Source organism: Lachnellula hyalina, assembly GCF_007821495.1.
Source record: "Lachnellula hyalina strain CBS 185.66 chromosome Unknown contig00074, whole genome shotgun sequence".
NCBI classification, from domain to species: Eukaryota; Fungi; Ascomycota; class Leotiomycetes; order Helotiales; family Lachnaceae; genus Lachnellula; species Lachnellula hyalina.
Genome location: NW_022157188.1, coordinates 119,403 through 138,948, shown reverse-complemented (window position 1 = coordinate 138,948; position 19,546 = coordinate 119,403). Strand labels below are relative to the sequence as shown.

The 19,546-nt window shown below is 46.6% G+C and overlaps 7 protein-coding genes across 7 annotated transcripts; 4 read left to right on the top strand and 3 right to left on the bottom strand.

The window, feature by feature from the left end:
- Positions 1–2,601: 2,601 nt before the first annotated feature.
- Positions 2,602–3,671, top strand: LHYA1_G004959 (uncharacterized protein; the record flags this gene model as incomplete). Its single annotated transcript, XM_031149910.1, has 2 exons — positions 2,602–2,670; positions 2,727–3,671. The coding sequence occupies 2 exons, from the start codon at positions 2,602–2,604 to the stop codon at positions 3,669–3,671; spliced, it is 1,014 nt and encodes a 337-aa protein (XP_031005052.1).
- Positions 3,672–5,460: 1,789 nt separating this feature from the next.
- Positions 5,461–6,394, top strand: RTM1_2 (Protein RTM1; the record flags this gene model as incomplete). Its single annotated transcript, XM_031149909.1, has 2 exons — positions 5,461–5,485; positions 5,730–6,394. 2 exons carry the CDS (start codon positions 5,461–5,463, stop codon positions 6,392–6,394), a joined length of 690 nt encoding a protein of 229 aa, XP_031005051.1.
- A 626-nt stretch (positions 6,395–7,020) lies between these two features.
- Positions 7,021–8,443, top strand: UPC2_7 (Sterol uptake control protein; the record flags this gene model as incomplete). The annotated part of the gene is made up of 3 exons (XM_031149908.1): positions 7,021–7,086; positions 7,156–7,476; positions 7,637–8,443. The coding sequence occupies 3 exons, from the start codon at positions 7,021–7,023 to the stop codon at positions 8,441–8,443; spliced, it is 1,194 nt and encodes a 397-aa protein (XP_031005048.1).
- A 413-nt stretch (positions 8,444–8,856) lies between these two features.
- On the bottom strand, positions 8,857–10,429 carry LHYA1_G004956 (UNC93-like protein; the record flags this gene model as incomplete). Its single annotated transcript, XM_031149907.1, has 4 exons — positions 8,857–9,048; positions 9,105–9,201; positions 9,256–10,297; positions 10,345–10,429. The coding sequence occupies 4 exons, from the start codon at positions 10,427–10,429 to the stop codon at positions 8,857–8,859; spliced, it is 1,416 nt and encodes a 471-aa protein (XP_031005047.1).
- Positions 10,430–10,932: 503 nt separating this feature from the next.
- On the bottom strand, positions 10,933–12,384 carry dmoA_0 (Dimethyl-sulfide monooxygenase; the record flags this gene model as incomplete). Its single annotated transcript, XM_031149906.1, has 1 exon — positions 10,933–12,384. The coding sequence occupies one exon, from the start codon at positions 12,382–12,384 to the stop codon at positions 10,933–10,935; it is 1,452 nt and encodes a 483-aa protein (XP_031005050.1).
- A 1,005-nt stretch (positions 12,385–13,389) lies between these two features.
- stcW_4 (putative sterigmatocystin biosynthesis monooxygenase) lies at positions 13,390–15,293 on the top strand (the record flags this gene model as incomplete). The annotated part of the gene is made up of 2 exons (XM_031149905.1): positions 13,390–13,593; positions 13,659–15,293. The coding sequence occupies 2 exons, from the start codon at positions 13,390–13,392 to the stop codon at positions 15,291–15,293; spliced, it is 1,839 nt and encodes a 612-aa protein (XP_031005049.1).
- A 237-nt stretch (positions 15,294–15,530) lies between these two features.
- Positions 15,531–16,675, bottom strand: FUM13_1 (NAD-dependent epimerase/dehydratase; the record flags this gene model as incomplete). Its single annotated transcript, XM_031149904.1, has 2 exons — positions 15,531–16,513; positions 16,630–16,675. 2 exons carry the CDS (start codon positions 16,673–16,675, stop codon positions 15,531–15,533), a joined length of 1,029 nt encoding a protein of 342 aa, XP_031005044.1.
- Between the last annotated feature and the right edge of the window lie 2,871 nt (positions 16,676–19,546).

Sequence of the window (19,546 nt, the reverse complement as noted above, 5' to 3'; positions counted from 1 at the left end):
GAAAAGACTGAGTGGGGGTGGGATGTAGAAGGAAAGAGAAGATTAATAGATTATCTGTCCCGTGGGATCGAAGGGGTGTTAGAAGTTGGATTATGTGAAAGACATACCAGAACAGAACCGAAAGAACCAAAAAAGGGCATGTCAGACTTATATTATACGCCATTCACGATAGAGCAGGAACATGCATGCGCCTCACCAATCCCAAAGAGCAAAAGAAAGCAAGCCTTACAATTGGACCACGCGGGGAATGTGGAGTGAGGTAAGCTCCTTCGCACCTGTATATAAATCCCTGCGGCGACTAAGCTTGCTTGGCAATACTGTACCTAAAAGTATTCAATCCATCACGAATTCCGCAACAACCGGTTTTACATGGTCATTCTTTTCTGAGGATCAGAAGGAAGCCTAGACTGGAGATTGTATTATTACGGAGCAAAGGGACCCAAATAGAAATAAAGTTAGTATAGTGGGGACCTGCGTAAGGCGAAGGAATGCGGCTGCACTGCTTGTTAAGGTTAGGAACACCGAGACCCACGTTGAAAATTGGACTCGTAGGTACTGTAGGTATGAAGGTAGGTAGTGCGTACTAAATTCATTTCATATATCATTAAGGTATAAACGTATAAGGGACATGTATCTCATCACTTACCGTACCTGAGTCTTGCGAAGACTTCTGCATAATATTTAATCTCCTTTTATTTCTATATTCATCCCGCAAAGTAAGCTCAGCACTAATTAAATAATGCAGGGATAGCCCATCTTCTTCATCGCGACCGGCGTAATATCATTGGACGTACCCAACAAGTGGACTGCTAGGGGGTAGCTGTGCCTTCGCTAAGGTACGTAAGGGGTTAAGCTGCAAGGGAGCACTAGTGATAGTTGCTCGCCCTCGCTCTAAATATTCTTTTTTAGTATACATACCCGAAATCTAAAACACATAGACGGGTATTTGGTTTGGAATAATGTATATTTAGTTCATCCTTCCGACTTTCTAAACACTTACTATCTGCTATCTATGCCACCTTTGAATTCTATTTCGCAATAGAATACTTGTATTAGTACACAGCTCCGAAGTATCTTCTAATGCACACTGGGACCAGTTTCACGGTGGGAAACTTCAGCATTGGGATGATAGAATTGCCACAACATGATTTCATCTTTGATGGAATCTGGTAAAGATTGGTAATATGGTATTAAGAATAGACTGAGATTCATGACCTGCAGTAATCAGATGGAGTCTTTAGTGGATGCCTTCCCCGCAGTATGGCAGCGATATAGTAACACCGAAGTCGTATCACATTTAAATGTCTAATATCGATGATTTCAATCATTATGAGTTGATACCAGCTTTCTTGCCACGGCCTCTAGGTGGCTTTCCTCCTATAGCTGCAACGTCTTGAAAATGAGAGTATAAAGAATATGAGCAAATCGATCCCCCTTTTATGTAAACCTACTACTCCCTAATTTGTTAACTCAAGGAGCAGTCTAGTATTTGCAATAATACAAGTGCGTCCGATACGAGATAGTTGTGCGCTTCTTTCATTTCTTACAACGATGCGAACACATCACCCGTTAGATTAATACCAAGCACGAATAGCCCATAGGATTACTATAACGTGAGACCTAGCATGAGAGAAGTCTTCGCTTTCAATATATCTTCCATCTGCAAGACTGTAGCCGGAAAGTCGAAAACCCGGAGACACAAGATTCACACGTCCGAATTTAACCCGTCAACGAGCAGAAACCTTACCTATACGCTATGCTTTTTTCTCGGCCTGCTTTTCTACCACGAGCCACAACCCTTAAAACACAAATCTCAAGCAGGAACTAGCACAAGGTCACGAATAAGCAATTCTTCAGCTAGCGGGCAGCATTTTGAAATCAAGACATTACCCCAGACAAAGAGACAGGCTCACGCAATATCCCGAGGTGCAATACACCGACAAGCTCAGCCTGAAAGCAACTGCAATTGACTTATTTCCTGTGCTATGTTCTTGGACGCCCCCGAAAGTATTTAACGAGAGACTTGAATAGAGCGCGTGTAGACCGGACTTTTCTATCCTTATCATTCTGGAGGTTGAAGACATGCTGGAGCTCCATCAGCCCGTCGGTCAATGCCATGCGCCTTATGCGGCTATTGCGGACTTAATCCCCTACCGCCGCACCAGCCTATCAGGCAGTGTTAGCGGACCCCTGCGTGCGGCTGGTGCGGCGGAGAAGCGCGGGTTTATCAGCGTCTCACCATCGCCGTCTTTAATTTGGCTGGCTTCGACCGCTGTAGCTCCTTCGCTCCTGGTGCTATTATCTCCGGGCGAATCAAGTTTGAAGTTCTGACCTAATTAAGTCGGATATACTGTAGAATGTGGAGATCTTTTGTCCGGGATTTTCGAGTATGATCAGATATGAAAAGGCTGAGATGGAGAGAGCCTCAGAGAACTACAGCACTCGAGACTGGGTCTGAATTGTATAAATAGACGGGCATTCCCTGCTCCAGGGAGGGATAGCCAGACACTTACCACTCTGTCACAAGCTTAAACACCTCGCACGCCTCGTTCGACCATAATAGCAGCGATTAATACCTTCCCAACAATCAACCCAACCATAATGCCCAAGTACGCCAAAAATCAGTCCGTCGACTTCAAAAACGCCATCGAAAGAGTCGCCATTGTCGGCGTAAGTAAACCCCTCAACAACACCGCGTATACAACAAAACTAACAAACCCACTTAGGCTGGAGGTACCATTGGATCGCATATTGCCAACGCCCTTCTAAAGACCGGAAGACACACAGTCACGACCCTGTCCCGCAAAGACAGCGGTAACAGATTCCCCGAGGGCGTCCTAGTCGCCTCAGTCGACTACGATGATGAGGCCACCATTGTTGCCGCCCTCAAGGGCCAGCAACTTTTGATCATAACCATGGCTCCTACCGCGCCCCGGGACACCCACAGCAAGCTTGTCCAGGCGGCCGCCAAGGCTGGTATTCCCTACGTCATGCCTAACGGGTATGGCGGCGATATTGACAATATTAAACTCGGCGAAGACACAATGCTGGGGCCCGTAGCCAAAGCCAACAGGGACGAGATTGAGAGGCTCGGCATGCAGTGGATCACAGTGTGCTGTGGGTTCTGGTACGATTACAGCTTGGCCGGCGGGGATGCGCGCTTTGGGTTCGACTTTGACAAGCGTTCCCTGACAATCTATGACGGTGGCAACACCAAGACCTCGACGTCGACGTTATCGCAGATTGGGCGCGCCGTAGCCAAGGTCCTGAGCCTCAATGAGCTTCCCGAGGACGAAAACGATAATAGCCTTACTCTGTCTGCGTTCCTCAATAAGGGCGTGTACATTAAGAGCTTTGTGGTCAGCCAAAACGACATGTTTGATAGCGTCAAGCGTGTCACCGGCACCACCGACACAGAATGGACGATTACCCACGAGGATTCCAAGAAGCGATACGAGGATGGCCTGGCGCAAGTGAAAGTGGGTAACATGGCTGGTTTTAGCAAGATGCTGTACGCAAGGACGTTTTACCCAGATGTTTCCAATGATCTCTCGGCCAAGGCGCAGAATGAGCTGCTTGAATTGCCGGATGAGAGCCTGGATGAGTCTACCAAGGTTGGGATAGATTTGGTCAAGGAGCTGCAGCTTCGTGTTGAGCGTATGGCGGCCTAGAAAACAGCATATACATAACTGCAGAAAAAGGAAAATAGAGCAAATGGAAACTATAGCTGTACCAATGGCTCTCGATTCTGGAAGTGGGGACCTGATGCAACAAGTAAGGATGCAGCAACGTTCTTCCAGCGTGTAGTATAGAGATAGAAAAAAGGATTAAAGTTGACCGTAATAATTAACGAGAGATTCTCAAAAAGATCCACTTCGAAGTAGAGAACTACGATAACAAGCATTGTAAGTTATTGAGTGATCCTGTAAAGAGGCAGCATCAAGGATTCACTCCCCAGGTTACTTGTTTTCCGCATTGCTCTAGCCACTCATAATCCCCCCTTTATGCCCAACTTGCTATAATCCTCAACCGCCAGCAGGAAGAACGGGCCGCTACTAGGGTTATGAACAAGCATGCACCTAGCTTAACTAAAGCGGCCGCTATCTCTTCTTCCTTGGAGCTTGTCGTTGATTCTTATATCTTGCCTTTGTAAATAGTACATGCTTCTTCAATCTCAAGTTGCGTCTTTGGACTCCTCAAATCCCTCCATGATAATTGCGCGGCGCTCTCGAGAGGATATGGAGACTTGCGGCCGATAAGCTTTGGGAACAGCTCGACCGGGAGACTCGAAAATGTAAGCTGGTAAGTTGAGATGCTGCTCGATGGCTTGCTACCGAATGACTAGTCGCACTTATATAATAGAGCATGAGCTGCTAAATTAAGGTATCGCTGAAGTGAATGTCAACCCGCCGAAGGTTCGATTACAAGGGTTAGCAATGGTTTGGCTCAATGCTGCTCCGTTCGCAGGTTCTGCAATGCTAGGCGGAATCTAGATGGAACAGGTTAGCTATTATCAAAATAATACTAACTCTATATCCATCCCTATTATAGTTCTTCCACGGTTTAGTTGGAGCCACAGCATGCACCATGCTGCGGCCCTTTGTCAAAGAGGATGAGAAAGGAAAATGGGTTATTGATGATACTTGACTAGTATTTCACGGCGCTGGGAGGGGTCAAGGCTAAGAGCCGAAAAATGACAACTGTGACCGAAGACCATGTTCGTGAGAGGTGGGTGGGGCGGTTGCCAGCTATGGGGTTGTTTTTTTTTTTTTTTTTTTCATTTCAGACCCTGTTTCCCTGGTGTTACTCCTGCTCAGTTGGCAGTTCATGAGTCTGGCTAATGAGATGTTCAGATGCGACCCATTTCAGCCACTTGAATATATATGTAGTTATGGTGTTATGCAGCATCAAGCCTTAACTCGATCAACTTCGTTGCCTACATATTCCAACAAGGCATGATATGTTAAGTCGTTGACTCACTCACGTGTGTGGGCGAAAGCACGGCCTATATATGTAAATACGCGTATGGCCTGTTTTGGGACTAGCGCCCATATCCGCCCGTTCTTACAACGGCTCTGATCTCCTGGTCATAGCATTCACAAAAGCTTTTCGTTGGGTGGTAATCAGCATCTATAATGCGCTTTAGCCCATTTAGGTCTTCCGTAGCACTGTATTACGCGTGCGGCGTGCCGCATTCCTTTAGTAGAGGTTGAAGGCCATGGCATCAGTTGAATGTACGGGGCTGAGGTTCAGACCTGGTGGACACTGATTCTTCTACCGTCCGACTGTTTATATCTTGCCTTTCTTCTCGATCTACTTCTCTTGTCAGTTTTTAACTGTGTTCCTTTCCTCTATCAAATTTGACATTCTTTCGATATATGGTTTAGAGTATCAAAGCTCGTTCGAATCTTCAGTCAACCCTTTAGCTTCGAGGCAGTTAGTACCCCCTCGACCGACAAAATGGCGGTCCTTGAAGCCTATAAAGGTGTCTATTATCTTTGGAAGTATCTCCCTTCTATCGCCGCCTCCATTACCTTCATGATACTCTTCCTAATCATTGCCTGTCTACTCATCTGGCGAATCTTCAAATACCGCACCTGGTTTTGTGTATATTTCGCCCTGGGCTGCATTTGTAACAATTCCCTCTCATCTATCCCCAGCACATCAAACTCTGCATTTTTCCCTTTCCTAGTTCCGAAATTAACTTGGACTGACTTCTTTTCCCACAGGCGAAGTAATAGGCTACGCATCCCGCGCAGCTGCATACAACAACACAGCCAGTATCCCCTTCTACATCCTGCAAGCAGCCTTCCTCGTGACCGCTCCAGCCTTCTACGCAGCATCCCTCTACATGACGCTCTCGCGTACCATGCGCGCCTTGAACGCTACACATCTATCACCAATCCGCGTCTCGCGGCTTACGAAAATCTTTGTGGTTGGCGATATGATGTCGCTTAATATACAATGCGGTGCCTCGAGCTTAGCATCACATCCCAAGACTGCGCAAGTGGGTTCTGATCTCGTGGTTGTGGGATTAATCATTCAGCTGTTATTGCTATTTGTGTTTTTCGTTACCACGACAGTGTTTCAGATGCGGTTTGGGAGAGAATCAAGAGGGGTATCGCCGGTTCCGTGGAAGAAGACGTTGGGTATGGTTTATGGCGTTTGTGGGTTGATCTTTGCGAGGTCGGTGTTTAGGGTTGTGGAATATGTGCAGGGGGCGGATGGGTTTTGTTTGCGACATGAGTGGACGCTTTATGTGTTTGATGCGGTACCTATGCTGGTTGTCGCAGCGCTGTTTTGGGTTTGGTGGCCGGGATTTGTTACGGGGGCTGTTGAGAGGGATGGGGAGGGAGTTGAGTTGAATGGGAGGGATAAGGATGGGGGAATCTAGATAAGTGTACTTTTGTAATGTGTCAGTCTTAGACTCTTACATATTTAGCTGGGAAGATGCTTAGGGTTTGCTAGGAAATGTTTCAGTTTATATAATAGTTTTTTATGATAAGAAAGATATAAAAGCGCTTCTAGAAATAATTTGTATTTCAAAAACAATTCAGCAGCATTATAGAAAACAGAACGAAGAGTGATCTTAACTCTTAAATCTTGGTAAACATGACTTAGGCACACAAGTATCCTCCAGCGCCTAAATCATGGACAAATACATATTGCTGATAGACGAAAATAGGTTCTTGACTTCGTTCAAAATCAACATAAATAATAAACTTTTTACTATCCAATAAGCCTGATATAACCCCACTCAGACTTTAGGCAGAGCCTCTATTACGTGTGGCTGTGTCCGCGCTGCGCCACCAAGACGGCTCGGCAATGGCGCACGTCGTCCTTATTTCCACTGCAAGGCCTTCTTTCACATAAACTCACCATTTCTCGATTATCGAAGAATAATATCCGCCAATATCAAAATAGAGGCAGCAACAGATATAAAAGAGTCCTGTATTTGTTAGTGTACCAGCTCGCGTTTCAATCTACGTTCATTGAGTACCCCCAAGACAACCCCACTCCATGCTCCGCAGAAGCCACAAGAAGTCTAGACAAGGTTGTGTAGAGTGCAAGCTGAGTCGTAAAAAGGTGGGATATGATGTTCATACTCAGTTGGTCGCGAGATGGAGATACTAATTCTTACCTTAACTTTGATAGTGCGATGAATCTCGTCCAGCCTGTGTTAACTGCAGAACTGCTAAAAAGCAATGTTCATATACACGCAAGACAAGTAGTCAAAGTCCTACCGATACGGAATTTATTTCATATACTGGATCCGATGAAGGGTTAAGTAGATATCAAGATACTAGTCTTAATATCACATCTCGTGATAGCAATTCGAGTCCGCAACCTTGTGCCGAACCTTATGTCAATCTTCTCCATTTGGAGCTGTTTCACAACTTACATTCTAATGTAGCTGAATTTTTCATAAATGAGTCACCCGATGCTAGGCAGGCTGCAATCGAAACGATGTTTCGGGTGAGTTTGCTCTAATATTCATTTTCTCCATTCTAGTTGGTCTAGAGAACGTTATCTTCTCACTATGGTCACTGAAATTGCCACTTGCTTTTCTCCTATGTTTAATATATTGTGTCTATCTTTCCTAAACGTCAAATCTACCATACTAACATCTTTAAAGTATATCTTCTCGTATTCTTACTTAATGTACGAAAGCCTCGCCGTCGCCGCTTTGCGCCTCAGCCTCAAGCACCCCTCAAAATCCACCCTCTACCTCACCGAATCAACAACGCTACAAAGCCAAGCCCTATCACTTTTTAAATCCTCAACTGCCACCATTACTCAAGAAAACCTCATTCCCGCCTTCCTCTTCTCCGCCATCCTTGGCCTCCATTTCTTCTGCGAAATCTTCACAGCCCCCAGCCCAGACCTCGACACCTTCCTCGACCGCCTAGTCCAGTCAATCCGGCTCCTTCGGGGCGTCCGTGTCATGATGGGAGATTCCTGGGAAACCATCAAAAAATCAGACATTAGTGTCTTACTCCAAGCCCACGAAGGCCCAGTCCCAAACCGCAACGACGCCGTAACTCACGCCTTTTCAACCCTCCTCTCAAAAATCTCCCACTCGCAATCGCCAAGCCTCTCGGCCTTCGAATCAAAAGTCTACAGCGAAGCCATCGAAGGTCTGCTGTGGACCTATAATTCGGCGCCTCCAGACAGTGCTTTAGCGCTGGACGGGCCGCCGAGTTCGAGAATTGTGACGACGTGGCCGATTACTATAAGTGCTCAGTATACGGAGCTGCTTGATGAGAGGAGGCCCGAGGCCTTGGTTGTTATGGCATATTTTTCCATTCTCTTGCATGGGAGGAGGTCGTTTTGGGCCGTGGGGGATGCGGGTAGATATTTGTTGGCCGCGGTTGATGAGTATCTTGGTGAGAGGTGGGCTGAGTGGCTGGCTGTTCCTAAGGAGATGGTACTGCCACTGTAGTGTAGGCTCAAACTCTTCTATGCTTGGAGGAACTTGGCTTGGATTGAGGGTATGATAATGAAGAGGTTTGGATATGTGACTAGTATTTTACTAGCGTACTGTTAACTTCAGTCGCACCGTCCCAGAAACCAACTACCAACTTAGACATAGACATGGCCGCTGCTGAAGCAGCATAGGATAACATGAATGAATCCTATGAGGTACTTAATTCTATTTTTCCCGTTGCATAATTGCTTCAGTACGATTAATGTTTCAAACATTTGTTCCTTGCCGGGATTTTCAAAGATTTTCTCACAAGGTGAATTTTTGAAAGCAGGATGTAGGGTTCCAGTTCTGCTCATCAAGTTTCTATACTGACATTTTCGTTCTTTTTAACTACCTTAGTTGATAGGTGAAAACCGGTAGGAGATGTTTCAGTTCTTTTCATCAATAGGTATAACCTGAGCCTGAACCTGTGCCTTTTCTCGTTCCACCTTCTTGTCTCCTAATGTGACTCCTATTTCCTTGACTATTAACCAACCAGGAAGAAGTGCCAAGCCCCAGAGACCGAAGTTCAGATACACGCCACCAGTACCCGCAAAGCTGTTTATGCTGTTTAGTCCGTACTAAGGACAGTTAGTGCTTGTCAATGTAATTAGGAAGGAATGCATCTGTTACTTACACTAACAGCTTGTACTGCGGATTCCGTTGCTCTGAGCAAGCCTGCAATCCGAATCACTTCGGCGTCTGAGCCAGCAAGCTCACCAACAACGAAATATCTGCGCCCCTGGAATTAGCTGAATGCCCAAAGAGGCCAAATGGGGAATCCTTACAGGAACATATAATTCAACTGAAACCCTGTGACCCAGAAAATAAACAACGCAAACGTCTTGCCAAATCCCGGATCCACCCAGTCATACGTCGGCTTTGTCTTGTTATAATCAGTAACCAGTATCGTTGCCCAAATCCACCACCCGCCCTGAAGTCCCAAGATGACGAAAAACGCAACCCTCGCTCTAACCTTCAATCTCAATCTCGTCCAATCGAGGAAAGACCCAAGAATATTGCCGGCAATCAAGGCAACGATTCCCGAAAGGAAGGAGCCGAGGGCACGGGCGCGGACTGTCATCCAGAGCGCTTCGAATGTGAACATCACGGCTTCAGTGTACACGCCCTGCGCAATGAGCGGAATGATGAGAAGGAAGTTTCGGGAGAAGAATAATTTGATCAAGGCTGTTAGCTCAGCTTTCGAGCCTCCCGTGATTGCCAGCTTGACGGGAACCCCATCACTTCTTTGGACCTTTTCCGGCTTGTTGAGCAGCAATCCCGCGAACGGACCTAGCGCTTGGAGAGCAATAAACGCTAGGTATACGTTATACGAAACTTTCCCGGCGTGGTTATTATCGGCGTTCATCCCTAGGTTGATGGCTCCCCCCAAGATCTGCCCCCCGACTCGAAAGCTCAACCAGAAACCAAGGAATTTCCCCTGGTTGTACGGCTCTGGATAACTCAACGCTATAGCCGCCTCGGCCATCCAGAACACCCCGGCACTAATCCCACAAAGCGCAGCCCCGAACAGCACAAACCATTCCGTGCCAAAGCGGTTATTGGTATACAAACCGGCAGCGTAGGGAGCATAGCCCATGGTCCCGAAAACCAAGGCGTATTTTATGCCGACTCGACGTACGAGGATGGGGGATAGGAAACACGAGACGACCATTAGGCCAAAGGTTAAAGCGTTGGCGCCGTTTACGAGGTAGGGCTTTTCTTCACCGCCTGCACCGAGGGAGTTCATTGCGCCCCAGATGCCGGGGGCGAGGAAGTTGCAGATTCCGAGGATGAGGGCGTTGTAGAAGGTTGAGCGGTACCATTTTGCTGAGGATGTGTTAGTAGTGGTTAGATGGCTGGAGATGAAAACGAACGTTTGATGTACTCGCTAGTTACGGGCTGAGCTTCATTGTCTGAGGTAGATTCGGGGTCAACAGACCCGGGCTTGATATCTGCCATGGCCGACTTGAGTTTCTTTTGATGGTGTCAAGAACCCAAAAGGGGTGTATCAAAAGCACGCGACTAGATCTAAATCTTGTTGACTTTGTCGGAATTAATCTATCAGGGTATCTCAAGCTACTTATCATAAAGAAATCATATCGGCAAATATGAATGTATTCTCTTGGTGTACCCTTGTCAAACTCTAAAGTGCAAACTAAGATCTTATTGCGTGCGAGGTGCTTGTAGCACGAAATCCCAGCCCTGTAATCACGTAGTATACGGACCCACAATCTAATATCACTAAAGTTTCATAGCTATCTTATCTCTCACAAATTACATTTCATCAGGTAACGAAAACTGCTCTCAGGAACCTGGAACCTGAAACAACAATGGCTCTATCATGGGGGATGCTTTCGGATGGCCCCGATTGCGTGGTCTAGACGAGTGTCTTTACAATTATATCATTGCACGTGTTAAGATTTTCTTGACATGCAGATGTTCCATTTATTAATGGGTAGTCTCTACTGCAAGGTACCGTTGACAGATTCCTTGGCATATGCCGGTATTTCTTCTCCAGCTTTCCAGAAGTACTTAGCTCCAGGATGCGTATCTGACAGCCTTGTGTTTCCCTTGACACCCAAATAATTTTCCCTGAGCGTTCCGCCAGGAACAGCATAATCATCCCAGAATAGTCCTCTTCTTCTCAACTCAGGAAGGAGATGTTCAATGATATCCTCAAAAGTCTCCGGCACACTTGCATAGCTGAAATTGAAACCGTCGACATCAGCAACCTCAACCCATCTCTCTAGCTCATCTGCGACCGTCTTGGGACTCCCAATCAATTTGGCACCGTTGCCTCCAAGGATTAAATGCTCTGCAATGGTCTTCTTGTTCCACTTGGTACCCTGCGGTGAGTTCGAAGCCCAGTGATTGACCATACTCCTCACTGCAGGCGGCGCAGTATCTAAGAACCTGAAATCCTGGTCATCATCATACTTGCCCAAATCATAACCGCTCCAGCCTCCGAAGAGCGCCAATGCACCCTCTCTATCCCCATAACTGGCCAAAAGCTCAAACTTCTCCGCGGCCTTCTCGTCAGTCTCGGCGACAATGACAAGTAGACCTGCCACAATTTTGATACTTTGTGGATCTCGGCCGAAATCTTTCGCTTGGGCTCGGATGGAGTCTACACTTGGTCTCACCAGCTCTGCCGTATGGCCATTCAGGAAAATAGCTTCTGCATGAGTGGCAGCGAATTTCTTGCCGGCGCTGCTCGTTCCAGCTTGGAACAAGAATGGCGTTCGCTGAGGACTTGGTTCGCAAATATGAGGCCCAGGAACAGTGAAATGTTTTCCTTTGTGGTTGATCTGCCGTACTCCTTTCGGATCCGCATAGCTCCCCTTGGGTGCAGCGGTAACCGCATCATCCCTCCAAGAACCCTCCCATAGCTTGTATGTGACTTCCAAATATTCATGTGCGATGCGATATCGTTCGTCATGCTCAATTTGGGTGTCGAGTCCGAAGTTGCGCGCCGCAGAATCGAGGTAGGATGTGACGATATTCCAAGCCACACGTCCATTGCTGAGTTGGTCGACGGTGGAAAACTTCCTGGCGAGCATGTAGGGTGACTCGTAAGTTGTAGAAGCAGTCACGCCAAAGCCAATGCTCGATGTTGCGGCTGCCATGGCAGGAATGCTGTAGAGAGGGTCATTGATGGGGAATTGCGTTGCGCCGGGGATGGTAGGCTCCAGGTTCGCGGGGCCTTTGTATACATCGTAGCCACCGAGGACGTCGGCGAAAAAGATGGCGTGAAATTTCGCAGCTTCGAGTTTCTGTGCCAGGGCCATCCAATATTTAATATCATTATATTTAGAGCCCTTGTCGGCGGGGTATTTGAAGAGGCCGGGGTTTAGGTGACCTGGCGCTTGCATAGCAAAGGCATTGATGATAAGTTGCTTCTTTGGTTGAGACATGATGAAGTAAGGACAGGACAGGTAATTGAAAGAAAGGAAAGAGGAAGTGAAGTGAAGTGAAGTGAAGTGAAGCTTTTTACGCGTCTTCTGGATTACTCGTATAGTAAACTCGTATAGTAAGCTGCAGCCAAAAGAAAACAAAACATAAAGTTTTTCCTTATCGCCTGTCTACCCCTCCCCTCGGCCGGATAGCATACTGTATTGCGTGATACGTGATACTATCCAAGTGAATTACACGGTGGTGGTCGTGCATCTCTCCATGTTGATTGGACGACGATGGCGTTTTTATCCCGGTCGCGCTCGCAAAAGAGACGGCGCCAGTGTTTCCCCGCTTTTCTGGAAGTTTATCTCGACTTCACCTGTATATATGTGTAACATGGGGGATATAATTACCTTTTTGATCGTATATCCTCTCCTATAGGCATCAAGGCATTTGTCTAGTTTAAAAAGCTTTACGGCCTGTCATATATATCTTCACGTTCTGGGCTTATCAGGCAGACGCGTCTTTCATTTCTATCGGTAATTATCACGCCATCGGCATAATAAGTAGGTATGTTTAGGAAGAACCTACCTTATGTTGCCATAAGGTCATCCGTAACCGCACGAGTCCGGAGTCGGCTTTGGGATCTTTCCGTCGGGACTCCAAGGCAAGGCTATCGAAAGATAGGTACTCTAATAGGCTAGGCATCTACAAAATATAGGGCTGGAAAAATGGAAAGGACCCTTTACATACAGTGGAAAGCTGAGCACGCCATAATAATCTGAAATAAACCACTGATTAGTCGATTTTCGCATGATTCTATCCTATGGAAAGCTGCAAAGCGATACCCATACACGCTTGAATCGCTAGGACGAGTAAGAGTGGGACAGGCGTACCGACCTTTTCGACACGCACTTCACATGGCAGAGTCAAACAAAGCGCAATAAATAAAAGCATCCCGTACTCGAGTACCTGACTATCTATTTCAAAGGCTAGAGAATCGTGGCTGTCATCTGCCACACACAATGTCTTCTACAGCAGCTATTTCGACTGTTCCAACCGTTGACGCAGGGCCCACACATAATGGAAAGGCCCCTGTGGCTATCGATGTTACTCCAAAACCAGCAACAATTGTAGATGTAGAACAGTCTCCCGCAACAAAGCTAGTGGAGCCAAGATCCGAATTTGAGCTGGAGGAACACCCAATTGATATCCCACCAAAGATCAAAGTAAGCTAGCTAATGAATCAATCCAGCTTGTAACTTCGTTGGTGAAAACGTCTAAAACTTGGCAGGTTGCAGTCATCGGGGCGGGTCTCGCTGGAATTACAGCGGGAATTCTTCTCCCTGTCAAAGTTCCGGGCATCGACTTGACCATCTTTGACAAGAACGCAGATGTGGGCGGAACATGGTTTGAGAATATCTATCCTGGAGTACGATGCGATATTCCCGCCAATGTGTACCAATCTACGTTCGCGCCGAATACACAGTGGTCCGAGGAGTATGCGCAAGGAGCTGAGATCAGGGACTACTGGCAAGGTCTTGCTCGGAAGTATAATGTTTACCAATATCTCAAGCTAAAGCGCCGGATTATTGGTGCTACATGGTCGGAAACCGAAGGAAACTGGACAGTGGAGGTTGAGAATCTAGAGACGGGTGACAAGTCCAAGGAGATTTTTGACGTAGTTATAATGGCCATCGGACGCTTTAATGCGTGGAGATTACCTGATTACTCAGGAATCAAAGATTACAAAGGCCATCTACGGCATGCATCAGCATGGGACCCTACTTTCGACCCAGCCGGAAAGACGGTAGCAGTGATAGGAAACGGCGCATCTGGGATCCAGCTCGTTCCCAATCTCCAAAAAGTCGTAAAACACCTCGACCACTACGCTCGCAGCAAAACATGGATCGCGGGATCGTTTGGAGGAGAAGGAGCTGGCCGAAGACTGGAGCCAAATTACTACGCTGCCGAACTCCTCAAGACCTTCGAGGACCCCGAAGTCTACCGCAAATTTCGAAAAGAGCTAGAGTCAAAATTCTACAGCCGTTTCGGCACAATTTTCAAAGACTCAAAGGAGAACAAGGGACTGAGGGAAGAATTCATCACACTAATGTCCCAACGTCTAAGTAAAAAGCCCGAGCTCCTCGAACATATTATCCCTGATTTCTCACCCAACTGTCGCCGTCTCACCCCCGGTCCTGGCTACCTGGAGGCCTTGACCGAAGACAACGTATCCTTCATCCGCGACCCCATCTCCCACTTTACAGCCGAGGGCATCGTCACATCCGACGGAACAGAACGTAAAGTCGACGCAGTGATTTGTGCAACAGGCGCGAACATTGACATGATACCCCCCTTCCCAATCATCGCCAACGGCAAAGACCTCCGCGATGCATGGCGGCCAGATCCTATCACCTACCTTGGAGTCGCTGCTCCTGGTTTCCCCAATTTCCTCTTCATCCAAGGCCCAAATGCAGCGGGACATAGCGGTACAGTTCCAAACCAGGTCGAGACACAAGTCACGTACCTCGCAAAACTGCTACGGAAAGTCTCAACCCAAAGTATCAAATCGTTCGCGCCATCACAAGCAGCAACCGATGATTTCGTCGCTTACAGCGATAGATTCTTTGAGAAGACTGTATTCAGCGGAAACTGCAGCTCTTGGGCGAATGGTGGGATACCGGGTGCGAGGATTCATGGACATTGGCCTGGGAGTGCGAGTCATTTGAATATTGTAAGGCTGAATCCGAGGTGGGAGGATTGGGAGTGGACGACGAGAGCGAGGAGTGGGAATCGGTTTGCGTGGTTCGGGAATGGTTGGACGGCGAAAGAAGAGAGTGGGGAGGGGGACTTGACGTCGTATTTGAAGGTTCCGGCGAGTATTGATCTTAGGAGCTATCATGAGGAATGGTTTGAGGGGTTGTAGAAGTGAAGATATATGTAGTGGGAAACAGGAAAGAACAACTAGATGCTTAACCTGTCCCTTTTTGTCTTAGCTGCAATGATCATCAAACTCCAGACAATTCCAGCATGTTTTTATTCTTTTTGAGGTCGGCTCTAGTCACTTTTGTAGCGGCGTCCCGATTCTTGAGTTAGGAAAACTGTCTATAGCAGTCACCTGAAATCTTATCTTAGCCCTTAAATTCCCTGGAAATCTCCAAAATCACGCTTTTTCCTCGCCCAAAAACTCCAAATACTGACCCGCAACATCTAAGACTTGCGTTTTGTAACTCTGAAACTTGAAGCCAAACGCGCTTTCGGTCTTGCTTGCATTCCAAGCAATGTCCACACCGGGTTGACTGCCCTTTTTGAAAACACCGTTGTCAACTGCTTTTGGAGAAGCTTTTTTGACGAAGTCGAAGGCATCATCAAAGACGGCGGGTACTGAGATTCCAAAACCCTGGCCTCCCTGAACGCTCTCGCTTAGTGCTAGCAAATAAACCTTTGCAACATCATCCACATGGGCTGTTACAGCAATCCGGGGAACCTCGAAAATCTGCCCAAGAATAATTGCGAGAAGTAACCCAGCTGATCCAGCGCGTAGTCTTGCAACATCAGTTGCTAATTCATTTCGACCGTGCACGAATCCTGGGAAGATGTTGATGACATCAAAAGACGGATTTTGTTCCTTGACAAACTTGTCGGTGGCATTGAGAGTAGCAATTTTGGAGTCACAATACGCTGGGAATACGGCATCTATGGGGCCTTCATAATTGGGTACCCGGGATTCAGCAGTAGTCTCGTCTGCTGTTGGAACTGGGGGGAAATTCATGTTGGCTACGATTGAAGATGTAATAACGATGCGCTTTAGGGACGGGACTTTGAGTGCTGACGCGAGGAGGCTGGCTGCGCCTTTGATAGTGGGCTGGATAATATCTGCTTGTGGATCTTTGAAGAAAGGTTTTGGAACTGGGGATGCAACATGGATAGCATAAACAACGCCCTTGAGGGCTTCATCGTAGGCCCCTTCCTGGGTAATATCGGGAACGGCGACGAAAGATATGTTATTTCCCGATACAAGTGACCTGATCTTCGGGTTCGACAGGAGTGCTTCTGATCCTGTAGATGAACGAACGGCTACCCGGACGTTGTAGCCTGATTCGAGTGCATCCAGAAGGACTTTAAATCCGATGAACCCCGTGGCTCCTGTAATGTAGTTGAGAATGCAAGTGATGTGAATGGTGCGGTAGTTCAGAGCGGGAGGTCGTGTACATTTATATCGAAGGTAGATATAGTGCCTAAGCTAGAGCCAAAGATACTACCTACGTAGGAGACTTGTCTGTCGCTTGGGCGGCCAATCATATCCATGGTTACTTTCAAAGTAGTTATAAATATACATTTCTAGGTTAGGAAATGGTTGCGGGGTCATGTCAGGTAACCAAACCATATAACTATATTAACTAATCCTTTAGCTTAACTTATACCTATGTGGACAGGTTTGTGACATACTATATGCTATGGCCACTTTTAAGCGAATGTTTACACGTTAGCTTATGAATGTCAAGCTTAGAATTCATATTCACATGCCACAACGCTTATATCAACAAGTAAACTAGTATCTTGTCATCAACATCGCAAATCCTCATACCTTTGCCCAAGGTCAAAGTATCCGTAGTGCTCTCTTACAGCCGTCAGAATCCTTGAAATAAGCAAGCCCATCACAAGGACCATATTCACTCCTATTCAGCAACTATTTGAACCATTACAGTCGTCTTTGCTAGTAAAGTACAAACCTTTCAAGGTCCGTAAAGATGGGTTTCGCAGTAACCCTCAACGAAAAGAGTGAAAAGATTGAGAGGTCCACCGTCATGCTTGATGACCAAATTTTATCAATCACCTTGATAAAGAATCCGAAGGAATATTCGCAAAGACTGCTTAAGTGGAGTGGTGGTGATTATCTGGAGTAAGTAAACTATTGCCGCATCGCAATACATGCCAGCTAACAGAAACCCAAGGCTTATAGTTGGCAGATCGTTGATGGCCCCGGGCTGGCTAGCTGGGTGGTCAACAGTTGACCCTCCACTTCAAGAAGACACTGATGACTCCCATCAGCCCGATAGCCTGATGATGTCGTCAACACATAACGAAATTCAGCCTGCAACTAATGGTGAAGAAGAAAACGTCTGCCCATCTATAGACGAAACAACAATTTTTCATGTCAGGCCAAGCCATGGTCCACTCCAAGATACAATGGTGAGTTCCCGTTGGATGACATATCACAACGATACCGTGGAGAATCTTGGCCACAAATATCAGTTATTCAGTAGGGATTGGCAGCTTGGCGACATCAATAGTGGCAACTACGACATGTGGCTTTCTCGGATACAAGCTTTAAAAGACTCCAAAGTCCCCATTACAAATATTGTCGTTCTTGGCTTGGGTAGCTTTCATGCTCACCACCCAGCTCATATGAGCACAACTCCTACCTGGAGGGCAGGTAGTACCGTCGGCCAACTTGCGATAGTGATGAAGATCAGAGAGGTGTTTGGAGGTAACGAACCATATCCAAGCCATTGTCCCCCAACGGAAAGCTAACCACTCTCCGTAGAAAACGGCAACCTCCTTCCCGGCATCATCCAAGACCCCAACTACTCGGCCCTCGACAAGGAATTCATGCGGTCTCTCAATTTCACAGTCGTTGATGACCCCGACGCATTCTCTCTCATCAATGCCAACAGTCTTGTTTTCCATATCCGGCTCTTTACTATGGGGCATTGGTGGGCTAGTCAGGGTGTTTGGCCTGCAGCTATGATCACTGAGAAATACGATTGGGAGCATATCCATCAAATGCTGCACGAACGCTCACCGGCGTATGTCGCCCCGGCTCTAGGCAAGATGTTTGCGGAGTACAATGTCGATGAGGAGTTTAGCGAGGGTGTTATTCATCCGCGGGGAGCATTGAACATTTTTATTAGAAAGGATATATAGAACACTGATATGGCGAAAGAGTGGACTTGTAAGTAGATGTGTGGATGAAGGATAAGTAGACTTCCATATCTAGCTGCTTTACCTTATGCATTTAATTACATTCGATGTCTGACGGTCGCATTATTTAGACTTAATGGATTTATTCAGCATAAAACTTTCCCGAATGTCTCGTCTGCGTAACACTCTTTTTTATGCCCAAGACTGTCATCCATTTTGAGGTATCAAGGATTCAATTAATATATTCTGCGTAAACGAATGAACAGCTCCCGTAATCCCAATATAAAAAGACAGAATCTATCCTAGTGCAATTAAGAGGGAAATATTGTATTGAACAGCGATGCAGGCTCCTAGGGAAACCTTTACTGTTTGTGTTAAACGCCTTCGACTCCCCTTCAAGCTTTTTCCTCCCCTTCATCTGCGATCCAGCATCCCCAGAGGGAAGGGCTCGCGAGACAAATCATGCTGAGGATTACGCATGTTTGGAACTTAAGATATTTCGCCGCCTCGCACTACGGCATTGGTTCCCGCAGCATTCATTGTCAGCTTGTAATCCCGATTGTCTAAATCGGAACACCACTGAAAATATTACTTGGGTCTTCGTACTCAGTACACCTGGAAGAAAAATTTCCACCGTCCGCGTAGGTTTAGTCCGTGATGGGGTTGGAGGGGACTGGTATGCCAAGTGCGACACAGGACGTGACGATCATAAGCTGGACGTTGAATATTGCCATGTCCGATTAAAGCGCTTTGACCCATACTTCCAGTAAAGGTATAGCTGGGACAATTCCCTGGTGTATGGTTCCACTCGAGCAAGTGACATCTCCTACTTAGACAGCCTGGTCGGTTTCCACTATATTTCCTCGCTAAAAGCTTGCGGCTCTTTTCTGAAACCCTGTACGAGTACTGTGCGGGAAAACTTTGACTATGTGAATACCACGATGTTTCTGCATGGCTGTGAATTATTAGTATGAAACTTGACAAATCTATTTACTGAGTGATCCACATAGAATACGCTACAGTCGTTGGACTTATAGAAAGAGAATATGAAAGACTGGGGGAAATTTACAGACCGGAAGGAAATTGAATGAAGAGGACAAGTGACAAGATGTTAGTTGCGTAAAGTTTACAGACATCAGGATATATTGCCCCATTACTATAGTAAAAGAATGGCAGCACCTCTGCACAAAACACAAGTTCAAATTTCACGGTAGATAACGAAGAATCTCGAAGATCATGTTTTATTTAATGTCT